This window comes from Brassica oleracea, chromosome C1 (genome assembly GCF_000695525.1).
Source record: "Brassica oleracea var. oleracea cultivar TO1000 chromosome C1, BOL, whole genome shotgun sequence".
In the NCBI taxonomy this organism is placed as follows: domain Eukaryota; kingdom Viridiplantae; phylum Streptophyta; class Magnoliopsida; order Brassicales; family Brassicaceae; genus Brassica; species Brassica oleracea.
The window spans coordinates 5,289,054-5,305,271 of NC_027748.1; the positions used below are offsets into that span (position 1 = coordinate 5,289,054).

The window sequence follows — 16,218 nt, forward strand, 5'->3', positions numbered from 1 at the left end:
GACTATAAATAATTTATTATTAATAAAATTATGAAATTATTTACAATTTGATGACTAGTTCATCGCTTTTTTTTATATGTTAAATTTTTCATAGAAGTTTAAAAATCATTTTATTTTCTTTAAACATGTATAACTAATTTATAATCTTTTATGCCATAATAAGTCATAATATAATATTTCTTCATATTTTACATTAATAATCATTGTTTTTATATATCATCTACAATTCTCTAATTACGTCTGTTTGTTTAATTTTTTATATGATATCGAATATTCATCGTAAATAGATGGTTTAAGATGCCAAAAAATTATTTAGTTGGTGAATATAATACATCAAATATTACAAATACATTATTTAGTTAAATAAATAACCAAAAACCAAAAATTCAAATTCGCGCTGGCGCGCGGATCAGGATCTAGTAAATAATTAAAATAGCAAGTTTTATTCCTTTATATCAAAGAGGTAACTGGAGAAATGGCAGAGAAAAAAGGTGGAAGTAGCATCAGTATCAGATGGGCACCGTACTGGACGATCGTTGCTTTGACCACTCAAACACTCAAAAGCTTCTCTGTTTCTTCACTACTTTTGTCTTTGACCATAATTTATTACAAGTTAAAAGGGTTGTTCTGAAAATTATCTGAGGATCAAAGTAGTAAATAACTGAAACCTTTCTGAGATGCCCCATGCAGAATATATAGTACACTGTTGTCTTATTAGATTAGAGAGTGCTGCTCATCGTTACTTTGACTCATATTCAATGCTGCTCTCTCTCTTTCTACGTAAACCCTAGTTTACATTTTCTCTGTTTCCAGTTTCTCACTCACTCACTCTTCATCTCCTCTCAATGGCTCCCCCAGGTTTCTTTAAGATCTTCCTCTCCCATTTCAGCTCTGAATCCATGGTAACATCTTCTCTTTCTCTATCTTCTTTTTGTTTTTGTCATGGACTTTGAATCAGTTTGCTTTCTTTACTATATGTACACCTCTTGAGATGAAACCAAATCTTGTCATTGGTTCGTGGAAAGCCTCTGTTATGGTCAGAGGTATCAACCTGACTATTTTAGTAGATGGCTCTTGATTAGTCTTACCGTAAGAGTCTCTCTTGTTTATATATCTTGAAGGCTAGCTTTTGATTTATGGTTTTCATGCTACATATTTGCAGGTGATTCCAGCGTCGTATTACGATGAGCTACCACTTGTTTTGCCCAAAACAGCGCTTCTCCAAGGAAGTGATGGTGGATGCTTCTGGAAAGTGGCTATGATTAAGAGGCGAAATGAGGTGTACTTTGGACAAGGGTGGTCTAAGTTCGTGGAGGATAACCGTCTCAGAGATGGAGACGTGTTGACTTTCGTTTATGACGGATCTCGAAGTTTCACGGTCGACATCTATGGTGGCAGTAGAGCATGTAAAGAGGTGAGAGCTGTTGCTCAAGTTATATCCGTAGATGATGATGATGATGATGACAAAGAAGACACAAACCCTTCTTCAGAGCCTGAGATGGCGCAGACTGTCCCCAATGCGAGAAACCATGGTCCTAAAACACTCACTCTTTAGCATTTTTCATCACTTAAAAATCATTTCGTTTGATTGCTTTTTAATACAAAGAAGCTCTGTTTTAATGCTCTGAGATTTTTTGTGGTTTATACCTCAGAGGAGTCCAACATCATTGAACCTGAGGTTGCACAGAGAGTCCCAAGAACCAGGAGCAAAGGTCTAAAACACACTCTATTTACCTTTCTCAATCACTTTGGTCAATTTCGTTTGGTTGGTTTTTATATTAACAAGCTTTGTTTTTTTTTTTTCCAGGAAAAAAGAGAGTTGTTGTTCAAGATTCTGATGATTCGTTCATCTCAGAAGATTCCGACAGCTTGAGTGACAGTTCCTACTCTCCTCCTAACGATGACGCACTCCTTGACGTGACCCCAAAAGTGACAAACTCAAGGAAGAAAGGTTTAACTAAAAACACATAATCATTTCCCTGATCTTTCTGTTTATATATATATATATATACGTAACTGTGTTTGTTTGTCTCTTGACTCTTCACAGGAGAGCTCAGATCAGTAAACTCTAATGTTGGTTCAACAAGTAACAGCTCTGGTTCAGTGTCCAGGAAGAGACGTAAACTTCTTCATTTGCTTGGTTTCCTTATTTCCCTTACTGCATCATTAACCTATGTGACAGATACTTATTCTTGAAATGTGTTATTATTGACAGAGTCTACAATCAAGAATCCAGAGGTGTACCTGGATGATCCCAATAATGTATGTTTTGAGATAATCCTTAAGAACAGGATATACGAGCTGGTAAGAACCCGCAATTACGCTTTCTTAATTAAATTGTTTAAGTTAAAAGAGTTACAGATTTGTCTGACTAATTTTTGTTGTAACCTACAGACCGTTCCTAAGCAAATAGTGAAAGACTATTGCCTGAAGTTCCAAGCTTACGTGTGCTACATTGACAACCACGAAAGCGGGACGCTAGAAGCGAGGGTAGCAACGTGGCAGGATCAGCGTGTGTCTATCAAAAAATGGGAGCGCATATGCCAGAGGAACGGACTGAAGAAAGGAGATCGTCTCTTGTGCGAGCTCTTTCGAAAGGAAGGTCTTGTTTATGCAGTCAAGATCCATGTCGTCACCACCGCCTCCTAGATATGAATCTCTACACCGTTTATTAGTTATGTGGTGTGAGCAAAGAGAGATATTTGAGTTGCTCAAAGTTTATGGTTTCTCAGTTTGTTGTGTGCTCTAAGGTTTAAAGACTTTGATGGATCATCTCTATGTTTTTAGTTTGTTTTTTTTATCTAAGAGTTTGTTGTCTGAGTTCTAGTCTTTTCCTAGTTCGAATTAGTCTGTATTAATCTCAAAAACATGGCATAAAGTATTAATGCCATCAAGATTTAAATTTGGAGTATAACACAACCTATCTCTATGCTTATTAAGTTGTATTGTCAGACTGCAAAACCAGAACCTACTAATAAACACCACTTTAATTGCATTCTGTATCCGAATGTTGTATAGCATATATAGAACAGTTGAAGGATTGAAGCAAATGTTAATTTATCTGAACTGATGGAAAGAGAAGGTTCGGAGACATTAATGCAGGACCATTCCTGCCTTCAGGGAAGAGAAGGTTCACATATGATGAAGTCTCTTGCTTCACTTTGACAAAAAAAAAAGTCTCTTGCTTCACAAACAACTTCAATTAAAGTGATCGGTCAAGGAGGTTTGGTATTGTGTGACGTGTTTAGTTTAGCAAGTGTGGTAGTAAGAAGTTGATTAGATACAGACACAAGATTTGGGATTTGATCGTTCATAAGATATACTAATGGACTAAACACAATTACGTGTGCATGCATGGTGACAGATAGTACACAACATTTATGCTAAACGAGAAGAGTGACGTGTACAGTTTCGGGAACGTATACTACAGATCTTTAATACTCCATTTTATTAATTTATAAGTTCATTTGTGTGTTTTGTTTATGATATATTATAGTTTAAAATAATAATATTTATTCCTGTATATCAAAGAGGTAACTGGAAAAATGGCATAGGCAAAAGCTGGAAGTAGCATCAGGGCGATCGTTTCTTTGACCACTCAAAACACGCAAAAGCTTCTCTGTTTCTTCATTACTTTTGTCTTTGACCGTCATTTATTAGAAGTTACGGGGTTCTTCTGAAAATCATCCGAGGATCAAAATAGTAAATAAATCAAACCTTTCTGAGATGCCATGCAGAATAGTGCACTGTCTTTAAAGAACAGAGAGTGCTCATCGTCACAGCTGCTCTCTTTCTTTCTCTCTTCCCATTTTATTTTAAAGTTTCTCACTCACTCTTTATCTCTTCTCAGTGGCTCTCCCACGTTTCTTTAAAACAAAAGTCAGATTTGTTTTATGCAATCAAGATCCACATCATCAACACAACCCATACACAAATCTTTATAACGTTATTAAGCTAGCATGTGAGCGATTTGAGTTGCTCAAGTTGATACTGTGGATCTTGATTGTATAAACCAAATCTTCTAGCCCGGACCAGTCTGTAGAAGAAACACGGTGTAAACACGGTGTAAACACGGTGCAAACAACACAACCAATCTCAATATGCTTAGTATGAAGTTGTAATGTAAGACTGCAACATTGGAATCCCTATTTAACCAAATAAACGTTGGAATCCCTACTACTACTACAAACCACTTTTAATCGCATTCTACATCAGAAAGTCGTATATCCTTGCAACACTTAAAATAAAATGTTTCTGATTGATTTTGTTGCTTCCAAAAATCTAAACCGATGGAAACAAGCATATGATAACCGGGCCTCGTGGTCTGGTGGTAAAGAAACCTCGGCTGAGGTGTCCGCCATCACGAGTTCGAGGTCCGGCCACAGTGGATTTAAAATGGTTTCCGTTTGGCTTCCAGGACCTTCCTCGTCAGTTCCGGTTGGACGCGGTGGGATAGTCTCACTAAGTGAGAGGTCTGGATACCTGTATTATCAAAAAAAAAAAAAAAAAAAGCATAAGGATGATTACACAAATATTTTGTAATGTAATAATTTTTAATATAAGATCTTGTTGTTAATGGAATTTGATATATTAAGATCCAACAAAATATATTTTAGATATTCTTCTAAAAATGTTGAAATGCATTTATAACATTATTTAAAACCTAATAAAAAAATGTTTATAAAGTTGTTTATATAGGTGGCAAAATCGAAGAACGTTTTTACAAGTCACTTTTAACGCGTCGTCGACATCACTATTTAACCATTTGTAGAAAAGTCAAATCTCCTTTTTCCTCTTCTTCATCGTATGATTGATACTTTTATCCGTCCTTCTCTATCGTCTCCAAAGTTTGATCCTTTCCTTCTCAGATCACACACTTTTTCATCTGATCTTCAATAAAAACACCAAATCTCCCATTTCAATTGCCTTATCAGAGACTCCCAGACCTTAAAGGCTTGATTTTTATTTCGTTTTTCTCTCGTCTCCATGAAGAAGGTTCTTCATCGAAGTTTCAAGCCTGCGAAATGGTAATCCTTTTTTTTTTCTTCTGGGTCATTGAAAGATTGCAACTTTATGTTTTGTAACGCTTCCTGTTTCTGTAATGAAGCAAAACCACATTGCAAATGGCGGCTTCGCGGCTGAAAATACTGAAGAACAAGAAGGATACACAGATCAAGCAGTTGAGGAGAGAATTGGCTCAGTTGCTCGAGTCCGGGCAGAGCCAGACGGCTCTAATCCGGGTAAGCAATCAAAAATCGGATCTTTCATTCATCTGTTGACATCTTAATAATGATTCCTTTTTCTCAGGTGGAGCATGTAGTGAGAGAAGAGAAGACAGTGGCTGCTTATGAGCTCGTTAGTATATACTGTGAACTCATCGTTGTTCGTTTGGGTGTCATTGACTCACAGAAGTAAGTACAAATTATCTAAAGTCTTACACTTTTTATTTTGTCTTTATTATTTGTTCATTGTTTGTTGTGTGGTCTTTGCTTCAGGACGTGTCCTAATGATCTTAAGGAAGCTGTTGCGAGTGTCCTATACGCTTCCAAAAGGTTATCAGATGTCGCGGAGCTAGCTGATGTCGTTAAGCATTTCTCTGCGAAGTATGGAAAAGATTTTGTTTCAGCTGCTGTTGGGTTGCAAGCAGACTCTGGTGTTAGCCGCTTGGTAGGTTTGTTTGCTTGTGTTGTTGTTTTCCTTTCTCTGATGTTTGTAGAAGAGATCCATTCTCGATGATGATGATTTCTTTCTTAATGCTTAGTTGGTGGATAAGTTGTCTGTTAAAGCTCCTGATGGTCCAACGAAGAACAAAATTTTGAAAGAGATTGCTACGGAGCATAATGTAACATGGGAAGCAGAAACGCTGGTTGAGCCAGATCTGAAGGAAACTGTATTGTCGGTTAGTAATAACATTTTCTTCTCCTTCGTGTTAATTTCATCTGCCTCTTGCTCTAGTATCTGTTTTTCTCAGTAGCATTTTCAATTATGTGAGCAGAGTGGAGCAAGTTCATCTCAGTCAGTAAGTGGAATAAACTCGGATTCTTCAAGAATCCAACACAATCAACCTCCAGAGTTTCAAGCTCCATATACTGCTAACGTGGCACAGAACTTATATGAAACTGCTGGAAGATCTTCAAGCCGCGCTGCATCTACTGATTACTATCATCAAGATCCAACACCTTCTGGTTAGTGTTTTTCATTTTAAAGACGTTTTGTTTGATGTTTGTTCTGTTTGAAGCGTTAGATGTAACAAATTTTTTTTTATACAGGAGAGAGAACTGATGACAGAGAACACAGGCCTCCGAATCCAGGTTATGTGGATTCATCTCCAAATGGAACAGAGTTTGTTGATGCTACAACTGCTGCACGTGCAGCTGCTGAATCTGCTGAAAGAGCGAGTTTTGCTGCACGTGCAGCTGCTGAGCTTTCAAGTAAAGAAAGGATGAGGACGACGATGCAGAGTTCCACAGAGTCGCGGAACTCATCCTCTTATGATGATATAAGAAACGAGCCCTCACATAGACATAGTAGCAGCAGCTCAAATGTGCAAAGCGGAGGTTTTGTTAAAGAAGAAATGCCAAGAAGCAGTTACAGGCAAGAAGAAGATCAATCTACTACCAGGACAGAGCATTTTAAGAAAAATGTTGATGAACAATCAGAAAATGCTTCATGGAAGAGAGGTCATTCTCGAGATAACTCATTGGAGATGAGGCCGAGTGATTCCTTTGCAAAAATAGGCAGAGAGAAGCAGCAGCAGCCAATTAAAGATGAAGATGCTCAACTCAAGAAACAGTCAAGCTTGGCTTCGTCGAGCTCACACACAAGCTATGTTTCTGATGATAACAACGTCACTTCCTCGGACCATATCGATGCACCGAGCATCTTTGAGGATACAGAGAGACAGAGTCACGGTCATGATGTTGCTCCAGCTTTTGATGATCATAGCTCGTTTTTCGATAAACCTCAATTCGACACAGAAGATGCTTATGGCGATGAGGCAGAACATGGATTAGGATTTTCATTGCTTGGAAGCAACAGCAATATGCCATCAGAGACACATTCATGGAGCTTCAAAGGAGACGAGTCTCTGGGACAACAACCTAGCTCATCAACCTCACAGGTTCTTGAAAAGGAGAAGCCAAGTTCTCCATTATTTGATGATTGTCCTACAAGTCCTCCAGCTTCTTCTCTGCATGAGCCCAAGCCGTCTGCAAAGTTTGACGATTATGACCGAGATTCAGAAAGTGAGGAAGACGATGTGAGAAACAAAGGAATGCTTTCTGAACGTGTAGAAGAAAAGCCAAAGGTGACAACATCTCACAAGTCGCCAGTAGCTGAAGTTCCTGATGATTTGGGACGCTACTTTTTCCCCTCAGACACAGAAGACCAAGAAGATGATTCCATGCCACTTGAAGAGTCCGACGCAGAAACTCCTAAAGGTCTTCTTAGCTATGGAATGAGCCCACCAAGAGAGAAGACATTGTCTAAGTCTGTAAAAGAGCATGTTCAAACAGAGGTTGATCCGCCTTTGCAGACAGTTTCGTCCAGAAAAGATCTTTACACTCAGAAAGCAAGTATCTCGGACACAAGACCAAGCTCTATACCTCCATATTCATCTTCGAGTGATGATGAAACTGAGATGGAACTTCGAAAGAGAGTTTCTTCCAGAAATCAAGATAAAAGAACTGAGTTAAGTACACGGCTGACTCATCCTCCTTCGCGTGTCACACATGACAGCTCAAAGGAAGGTATCCCTACTCGAGCTTCTGTTAGAAGTCAAGAGAAGAGGACGAACAGGACCACCCCTGCTGCTGTCTCATATTTCCACTCAGTGTCCAGTGAAGATGAAGATGATGAGAAAGAACTCCGTAGAGGTGGTTCAGGCGTTCAAACGAAGCCGTCTATATCCATCTCAAGAAGAACAAAGGGGCAAGAGAGAAGATCATCCTCCCTGGTTACTGCAAAAACTGACAAAGTCTCTCATGATCAGGACTCTATCCCAAAGCTAATACCTGAGGCCAGGCCACTGGCTAAGAAACAGGAGTCGGCTTCTTCGAGCTCTCTTCCAAAAACAGAAAAGGCTTCTCAAGAAGCTCCTCCAAAGCTAGCTTATAAGGCGGAACCACAGGCTGATCAAGAAAGGCCAGCAGCTTCATCTTCAAGTTCTATTCCAGAAACCGTGACATCACCAGAACAAGTAACTCCAGCGAAGGAGAAAGCTAGCCATGTTCATCCCAAGCTCCCAGATTACGACGACATATTTGCCAAGCTCGGGGCTCTGCGTCGCTGAACTTTTACTGATCTCTACCCGTCTGTTGCTACAATATTATGTTCATTGTTTTGTCAGCTCTTATTCTTTTTTTTGAGTATTTGCTTAAAGATTGAAATCTGATAGTATCCTGAGGATTATTTTCTTACTTCATTTGTTATATGTACAAAACCTATACTTGACTTTCTTATCAGATTGTTGTCTTGTACGTTACATTTATAGATATGATGATTGTTTATCTTAAATGTGTGTATGCAAAGTTATGAGGACGGAGTATACGTTTACAAACTGAGAACTAATTTTGATTAGTGTGGATTTTCTTATGTACCTTGTGGACGAACAGAGATGACAAATCACATTGATAACAGAGGATGTGTTAGCCACAGCTACATAGTATATCTGGTAAGACCAGTGGATTTAACTTCCATCAAACAACACAATCTGCGAAATGCTTCATAAGATGTTTGGATTCAAAAAGCAAATTGTGTACTGTAATTGCCACTTTGTTCAAAGACAATGCAAGATACCAAAACAAAGAACCACATGAAGAACATGTTCTGATCGAAACTTTTCGAACATTTGTTGAACTCTTTGACACTGGAGCCTCTTGATGTGTGCTAGAATAGGCTCTTCAATAAAAGAAACCAAGAACCTGACCACCAACATTCCGTTTAATGGCTTCTTCATGATCCAGAATCCCATCCGGAGTTGTGACTACAACATAGCCCCACTGCATGTAACAAATACAAAAAGGTTAAAGTAATGCTTAACTAGAGGGGCATCATATCTGGATACGGAGATTGAGAGAGAGAGAGGGAAATAAACGGAAGACGGAGAGAGAAACCTGACGAGTTGGAAGTGTGCGTTCAGTGTATTCCTCAATCTCTTTTGCCTTAACGTCTTGGCGATAGGTAAGAGCTTTGCAGTCATTAACCCTCCCTTGCAGATCAACGGTTATCCTACCAACTCTATGTGGATCATGCACTTGAAAGTTCTTGATATAACCTACAATTAACATATCATTTTACAGAAAGACGATTCCAACAAACACAACTATGAAACACATAAAGATACTTACAACTATAACCACTTGACACCCCTATCTAGAATTGTTAACAAAACTGACTATGAATTCGCCAAAGTATGATTATGTATAAAGCATACGCACATCAAAAGCAATCAAGAACACTAATAGCATCAAACAATGAGTTCACAGAAGCAAAAACATAAACTTAATAGCAAAAAGAAAAAACATTTAAATTTCATTACAAGTATCAATCTTTGCTTCACCACTGATAGATCCTTCACACCAGTGAACAGATAGTATAATATTTTTCGATAAACAGACGAACTTTGGATCAAACAAGAGAGTTAAACCTTTTTCCTTCATGATTCTGAGGAAGGAAGACATGACGGTGGAGATTGGTTTAAGCTCCACCGAAGCTTTCCCTCGCCTCTCCGCATTCACAATCGTCCTCAACGCGTCGTTCAATATCCTCCTCCCCATTTTCGATTATCCGACAGCCGCTTGTCACAACTCGGAACCAACTCAACAAGGGTTTTTCTTCTCCCTTCAAATCTGAACGAGTGGCATTTCTGTTATTTTCAAAGTTTCTAAGGGTACTATCGACATTATACTTATCCCACACGTGAGAGCTCTAATCCACACGTGACTAGTCTCGACTATAAATACCTGTCTCCTCTTCCCTCATTTTGCAAAATTAACCCCCATGGACGATTTACCTTCAGAGCTCGTGGTGAAAATCCTGAACCGGCTCAACGATTCCGCAGACCTAGCTCGATCCCGCGTCGCGTCCAAGCGATTCAACTCCCTTTGGCGAGAAGTCCAAACCGTGAATCTCCTATGCACGTTGTCACGGTACTCCAAATCGCGCTCGACCTCCGTCACGCCGTTCAAGACGGTCTTCAGGAATCTGATCGAAGATTCTCGCAACGTTAGGGTCATATCGGTTGGGGTTGATAAGGCGCTCAGCGGGATGTCGTTCGACGACTTGGTCGAAGACGATTCCGACGAATTGTACCTTACCGATGTCGAATTCGTGCGGGTGTGGCTGCCTAGGGTTCGTGATGAGCTGGAGATGTTGTCGATTTCGGATTTTTGGATTCAGTCTTGCTGGAGAAGGTCGGATGTTTTGGCGCTCGTTTCTTCGAATTGTAAGTTTGCTATGAAAAAATGATGACTGTGATGGTGATGATTGTGATGGTGATGATGATGATTGTGATGGTGATGATGATGATGATGATAATGTAGGATATAATAGATGGAACGTTATTTATATAGGGAATGAGTAATCGCAGAATGTTATAAATTTATGGGATCTATCTTGTAAGTTAGTAAATATAGATTTTGTGGTTATAATATACGATTCTTAGAAAAATTTGCTAAGCAAATATGATTATGATGATGGTGGTGGTGATGATGGTGATGATAATATATGATCTCAATCTCAGAAAAGTTGCTAAGAAATGATGATGATGATGATCTAATTTCAGAAACTTCTCCTGATAGCATTCTTTAGTTAATGGAAAACTGGGAAAGCTTTTGACAAGCGGTTCTAAGAAAATGAATATTAAGCAAATGTCAAATTGATATGACGTTAAGATAATGTAGTTTTAATAGCTCAAACGTGATTTATTTTAGGAATGTAGTAATCGCAGCTGTGATGAATCGTTATATGCTTTCAGCTTTTTTTTTGGAAAATTTCTATGTATCTTAAAGTAGTTACAGGAAATAATGGGGGATCATTAAGTATAGAGTTTTTATCTTGCAGGTAGTAAGTTAGTCAAACTAGAGGTGAAGAATGCTTGGCTCTCAGTGGTTGGTCTAACTCAGATGCCTAACCTCAGACATTTGACACTGGAGTTTATTAGACTCGACGATGAGAATCTAGAGAAGGTCAGTGATTGTTTCCCTTTTCTTCAAGTGCTGAATTTGATTGGTGTTGGAGGACTTAAGGAGCCGAAGATCCATTTTCTGCACCTAAGGAGTTGTCATTGGACAGTGTCGAATGCACCGCTTTCCTTGGCTATTATGGCACCAAACCTCCTTGAACTCAGGCTGAAATGCAACAAACCCAAGTCTCTCGTCTTGGATACACCCAAGTTGGTGAAGTTCTATCTTTCTGTAGAGGACGCTGAAGGTGTTAGTTTCTCTGAGCTTGGAGAATTGGATACGTTAGAGGTTATATCTCCTGACGTGTACAGGCTAATCACAAACACTCGTTTTGGCAACAAGATCAGAAAGCTTGCAGTGGATTCAGTCAAGTCGATAGAAGATTCTGATAGGCTGAAATTTGGATTGGGAACACTCCTCGAAGCATTCCCTAGCATCGCTTCTCTTACATTGAGCCATGTGACTTGGTCAAACATCAAAACCCATTTCCAAAGCGAAGGTGTAGTACATATTAAGGGAACAGATACTGCCCTGAAGCAGATAACAGCACGTGTTCAGACGTCAGATTATACCGACGTTTCTTTCATTAGGTCTATACTCAATAGCTGCAGAGGTTTGACAGATATGAGACTGATGATGCATCAGGACACAAATCCTGGAGCAAGAGATTTGCTGATCTCTGCATGCACGATTAGTAACCCAAGAGTGAGATGGAGCTGGGGAACGTGGGCTGAAGGAGGTGAAGACATTTGGGTCTCCAGTGGCACCTAAAGCATAACGTCAAGTCAGAAATGTAGATTGCCCTGTATATTCTTGTTGTGATGAGGGTGATGGTATTGATAACCAAGAATCCAGTTTGATGTGTCGTGTGTTCCAGATGTTGTGGTGAAGCTTGTCAGGGTTTCATACAGAGTTTGTATAGATAGTAAGTGACCATGTAATAACTATAGCTTTGCTGTATATAGTTGTGTTGTTGTTTGTTAATTTTCATATGATCCAGCTTAAGGCTTCAGTTTAAATAAAATATACTGGATTAGAAAAGAAACAGGGGTAGAAGAAAGAATAAACCAAGCTTAATATAAAAGGGGCAAAACAAATAAAAATAAGGGGCGTTCCGAGAATCGAACTCGGGACCTCTCGCACCCAAAGCGAGAATCATACCACTAGACCAAACGCCCTTTATTGAAAACTTGAGAATTAATATATTTGACGTATATTATTAAACAGAATTAAAACTAGGGTTTTGCAGAGAGTGTATATATATGAACTCATCGACTTAACCTAACGCCGGCACGAGTCTCCTCTCTTCTATCCCGCCGTTGTCTAGTTCTTCAATTTGCGAGGTGAGCTTGATACGGCTCTTTGACATCCATTTGTTCGTTGTCAGTTGTTCATTGATATTAATTTGAAAAAGAATTGGTGTAGGAGATCGAAATGGCAACAGTTCCAGGACAGCTGGTGTGGGAGATCGTGAAGAGAAACAACTGTTTCTTGGTGAAACAGTTCGGTAGAGGCAATGCCAAGGTTCAGTTCAGCAAGGAGAGCAACAACCTCTGCAACCTCAACTCTTACAAGCACTCTGGTAATGATTATTGTTACTGATCACTGTTAATCTGTGAGATAGAATGTTGCTTATAAACACAAGTCATTGACCTTTATGTCTGTCGAAATGTAATTGGGTAAATTAATAACATCATGAACTAGATGAGTATGTTAGGATGAAACTGAAACCTGTTCATATGATTAAAGTTGTCTGCTCTAAAGTTTGGATCTTTTGACTGTAAATTATGTTAGTCTATTGCTAGGTGCGTGGATTTGTGTTAGTGTCTGTCCACGTGATTAAAGTTTGGATCTTTTTTGCTGTGATTTAAGGTTTGGCAAACAAGAAGACCGTGACAATTCAGCCAGCAGACAAAGACCAAGGTGTGGTACTTGGAACCACCAAGACCAAGAAGCAGAACAAGCCTAAGCTCTCTGTTAACAAGTCTGTCCTCAAGAAGGAGTTCCCAAGGATGGCCAAAGCTGTTGCCAACCAGGTATAGCTCAGTTCTTCTTACTATCAATAAACTTTATGGCATTATTTTTCTGCTGTGCACTGTGTTTGGAAAACCTTGTGATCATATGTTCTAGTGAATTGATACTTTAGGTTTCATTGTAGTTTGGTTTAATGAGCTATGATGAGAAAGCTAACACGTAAGGAGAGAACTCCTTTGTGGTTTATCTCTTCAATGAAATATATTTGTTACGCTTGGCTTCTGAGCTATTCTCTTTTCTGTGAACTTCATTTTACTTCCAATTTACGTTAGGCTTCATTGTAGTTTGATTTTGTGAGCTGTGATGAGAAAGCTAACACGTAAGGAGAGACTACTCCTTTGTGGGGTATCTCTTCGATGAAATATATTTGTTACGCTTGGCTTCTGAGCTAGTCTCTTTACTGTTAATGTCAATGTACTGATAATGCTTTCCTTTTTTGTTTTAGAAATTTTATCTGTGATGAGAAAGCTAACATATAAGGAGAGCTTCTTTGTGAAGCTCTTCAATGAAATATACTTGTTACGCTTGGCTTCTGAGCTTATAATATTATAAGGCATTATCATACTTTGAATTTGAATTTTGTTTGGTTGTATTTCATATTCTATCAGTGATGAGAAAGCTAACACGTAAGAAGAGGACTCCTTTGTGGGGTCTTTCTTCTATGAAATACATTTGTTACGCTTGGCTTCTGAGATATATTATTTCTTCTCTGCACCAGTTCATATACTAGTCTTGCTTCCTCCGTCTATCAGTATTAATCGATTTATTCTCTAATGTTTTCCAGGTTGTGGACAACTACTACAGGCCTGATTTGAAGAAGGCAGCGCTTGCTAGGCTCAGCGTGATCAGCAAAGGCCTTAGAGTCGCCAAGTCTGGCCCCAAGAGGAGGAACAGACAGGCTTGAAGAACCCGCCATTGAATGAATATTTTTCTTCTAAATAAGCTTGTTTTGAGAGTTTCAGACAGTGTTTGTAGGTTACAGATTTTTCCTGAACAGCTAAGAGTTTTGCTTGAATCGCCTCCCTTGTCATCCTTCTATTCACAAAATGAAGTTTTTTTCGATAAATCACAAAACGAAGTTTAAACTATAATTGTTATAGTGCTATCGTTTTACCCAAAACTTAATTGTTTTCATTGGTTGCTCCAAGTACATGCGAGTTTGTAGCGTTTATGGTTTATCTCTTCAGTTGCTCAAAAGAAAATGGTTTATCGCTTCAGACAGACAAGAAATAATTGCCATCTGGTCAAATATTAAACGTGATTGCAATTTAACAACAGTGATAAACTAGGGAGCATACATCAAGCTATATAGACCATGTAATTTATAAGTTTTAGTTCTAATAATCTAAGGAGAAAGTTACATCTTTGTGGGTCTTTGAAAGAAAGTAAAGAGCATGTTAAATCTTGTGGACTCTGAAACCAGACTCCTCGGACGTCAAATTCTCCTTCCAGTTCTCAAACTCAGATCCACCAAACACAACTTTCTTGATCCCGACATAGCTGTACATAAACAAAAACATTCAACATTTAGCTCTTCCACACATTCAAAACCGTTTAGAAGTTATCAGAGATAGAAAACTGAACTTACTCTGAGCTGATTTGTGTCAATGCGTTTATCAGAACATCAAGAATCAACGGCTCTGAGGTCCCAATGTCGAGCCTGTCGAGAAAACATCATTCACGTTACAGTAACAAATCAGCAAACGCCAGAAAGAAACCTCCCAAATCTAAAGCCACAAGAGTTGAGGGTGGAGTAAAGAGTTATCACCAGATGCGAGCGACATTGTCTTGGACCTCAAGATCCCCGATGTTGTAAAATGTGGTTGGCTCGATATTAGCCCCAAGGATAGCATCATAGTTTGGCCGTTCATCCACAGGCGCTTGCGATAGCTAGATCCATTATTGACAAAAGAGAAAGCAGCTTAAGGCTTATACTTAACAAGAAGAAAGTGAATAGATTAATGCTTTTAACTTTGTGATATAAAGAGACATACTTGCATATTCATGGAGTTGTATCCACCAAGTCGTCCAAGGATATGCCACGAACGGATTGCCTGCAAGATATTTTAGCCGTCGTTGCAGATACTGAGTATATAAAGAAATGCTAAGATTTAAGTTTAGAAGGGGCTCGCTCACATCAGTGATCAAGGCAATGTCTTTATCCAGAGGAGGGTTGTGAAACTCCAACCACATGTATGAATTCGAATACTCAAACCTTACAAACACAACAAAACCAATAGAGAGAGTTAAGGCATGATGGCAAGTAATCATGTAGCAGATCAACATACACAAATCACTCACTTGTTGAAAGTGACTTGCATGGAAGTAGCAGAGCCAGTCTTGGTATGCAGAATCTTGTTCCTCTTCTTCCTCAACCTCTCTTCCATCTACCACCAATTTTTCACAACAACAAATCAAAACCAACTCAAAAGATCAAAAGGTTGCTACTTTAATCTCACATCCTTGCAACGCTTGTACTTCATTCAATTTAGTTCCAAAATAGATGAAAGATGTAAACTTTGTTACCTTCTTTTGAGCTTTCTCTGGGTTATCTAAACAGTCACCCAGAATATCAGCGAACTCGGGGTCTTTATCGTAATTGATATCTTCCTTCTTCCCTCCGTAACTTTCTCTCTTCCTCGACGTGAACTCTTCTTCTTCTTCTTCTTCTTCTTCTTCAAACTCTTCCCCATCTTCTTCCAATTCTCGACCAATACCATTTACCCTCACTTTCACACTCCTCGTAGACCAATCCGCACGTACCGCGTGGATCTTCGGTACCTGAATCGTGCTGCTGACACGAAACGGCGCTAAATTGTGGAAGCAAATATTCGATTGGTTGTTGTAACTCGCCGAACAATAAGGCTGAAGCAGGTGGAGAGAGCATTGAAAGCTTAGCATCCTTCTTCCTCTTCGCTTCGCTTAGTTTCAGAGCCTGCAAGTAGATTTTGGGGGGTTTTGGTTGGGTTTTTGGAAGAGACAAAGTTTATCAAAGTGTACA

The 16,218-nt window shown here is 39.0% G+C and overlaps 6 protein-coding genes and 1 non-coding gene across 8 annotated transcripts; 4 read left to right on the top strand and 3 right to left on the bottom strand.

The window, feature by feature from the left end:
• Nucleotides 1-737: 737 nt before the first annotated feature.
• LOC106297570 (B3 domain-containing protein At4g34400-like) lies at nucleotides 738-2,820 on the top strand. The gene is made up of 7 exons (XM_013733783.1): nucleotides 738-902; nucleotides 1,163-1,532; nucleotides 1,653-1,712; nucleotides 1,808-1,951; nucleotides 2,048-2,119; nucleotides 2,216-2,304; nucleotides 2,395-2,820. The coding sequence occupies exons 1-7, from the start codon at nucleotides 846-848 to the stop codon at nucleotides 2,647-2,649; spliced, it is 1,047 nt and encodes a 348-aa protein (XP_013589237.1). The 5' UTR covers nucleotides 738-845; the 3' UTR covers nucleotides 2,650-2,820.
• Nucleotides 2,821-4,801: 1,981 nt separating this feature from the next.
• Nucleotides 4,802-8,507, top strand: LOC106311650 (WASH complex subunit FAM21). Its single transcript, XM_013748895.1, has 7 exons — nucleotides 4,802-5,027; nucleotides 5,108-5,240; nucleotides 5,308-5,411; nucleotides 5,496-5,667; nucleotides 5,762-5,899; nucleotides 5,996-6,185; nucleotides 6,270-8,507. The coding sequence occupies exons 1-7, from the start codon at nucleotides 4,987-4,989 to the stop codon at nucleotides 8,288-8,290; spliced, it is 2,799 nt and encodes a 932-aa protein (XP_013604349.1). The 5' UTR covers nucleotides 4,802-4,986; the 3' UTR covers nucleotides 8,291-8,507.
• A 106-nt stretch (nucleotides 8,508-8,613) lies between these two features.
• Nucleotides 8,614-9,866, bottom strand: LOC106343624 (40S ribosomal protein S15a-5). The gene is made up of 3 exons (XM_013782893.1): nucleotides 9,647-9,866; nucleotides 9,114-9,274; nucleotides 8,614-8,999 (listed from the first exon to the last, which is right to left on the bottom strand). The coding sequence occupies exons 1-3, from the start codon at nucleotides 9,774-9,776 to the stop codon at nucleotides 8,901-8,903; spliced, it is 390 nt and encodes a 129-aa protein (XP_013638347.1). The 5' UTR covers nucleotides 9,777-9,866; the 3' UTR covers nucleotides 8,614-8,900.
• Nucleotides 9,867-9,999: 133 nt separating this feature from the next.
• On the top strand, nucleotides 10,000-12,173 carry LOC106326218 (F-box/LRR-repeat protein At4g29420). Its single transcript, XM_013764244.1, has 2 exons — nucleotides 10,000-10,444; nucleotides 11,062-12,173. Exons 1-2 carry the CDS (start codon nucleotides 10,000-10,002, stop codon nucleotides 11,952-11,954), a joined length of 1,338 nt encoding a protein of 445 aa, XP_013619698.1. The 3' UTR covers nucleotides 11,955-12,173.
• A 116-nt stretch (nucleotides 12,174-12,289) lies between these two features.
• On the bottom strand, nucleotides 12,290-12,361 carry TRNAP-UGG. The gene has a single exon. It is a non-coding gene; the product is annotated as a tRNA-Pro (tRNA).
• A 75-nt stretch (nucleotides 12,362-12,436) lies between these two features.
• LOC106342685 (60S ribosomal protein L28-2) lies at nucleotides 12,437-14,237 on the top strand. 2 transcript variants are annotated; one of them, XM_013781692.1, is made up of 4 exons: nucleotides 12,437-12,526; nucleotides 12,609-12,765; nucleotides 13,056-13,219; nucleotides 14,002-14,237. In XM_013781692.1, the coding sequence occupies exons 2-4, from the start codon at nucleotides 12,618-12,620 to the stop codon at nucleotides 14,119-14,121; spliced, it is 432 nt and encodes a 143-aa protein (XP_013637146.1). In that variant the 5' UTR covers nucleotides 12,437-12,526; nucleotides 12,609-12,617; the 3' UTR covers nucleotides 14,122-14,237. The 2 variants fall into 2 exon arrangements, with proteins under 2 accessions (XP_013637146.1, XP_013637152.1); XM_013781698.1 differs by having other exon boundaries at nucleotides 12,460-12,526; nucleotides 12,598-12,765; nucleotides 14,002-14,234.
• A 229-nt stretch (nucleotides 14,238-14,466) lies between these two features.
• Nucleotides 14,467-16,187, bottom strand: LOC106343109. Its single transcript, XM_013782244.1, has 7 exons — nucleotides 15,744-16,187; nucleotides 15,519-15,604; nucleotides 15,354-15,432; nucleotides 15,212-15,271; nucleotides 14,986-15,107; nucleotides 14,806-14,877; nucleotides 14,467-14,717 (listed from the first exon to the last, which is right to left on the bottom strand). The coding sequence occupies exons 1-7, from the start codon at nucleotides 16,116-16,118 to the stop codon at nucleotides 14,615-14,617; spliced, it is 897 nt and encodes a 298-aa protein (XP_013637698.1). The 5' UTR covers nucleotides 16,119-16,187; the 3' UTR covers nucleotides 14,467-14,614.
• Nucleotides 16,188-16,218: the final 31 nt, after the last annotated feature.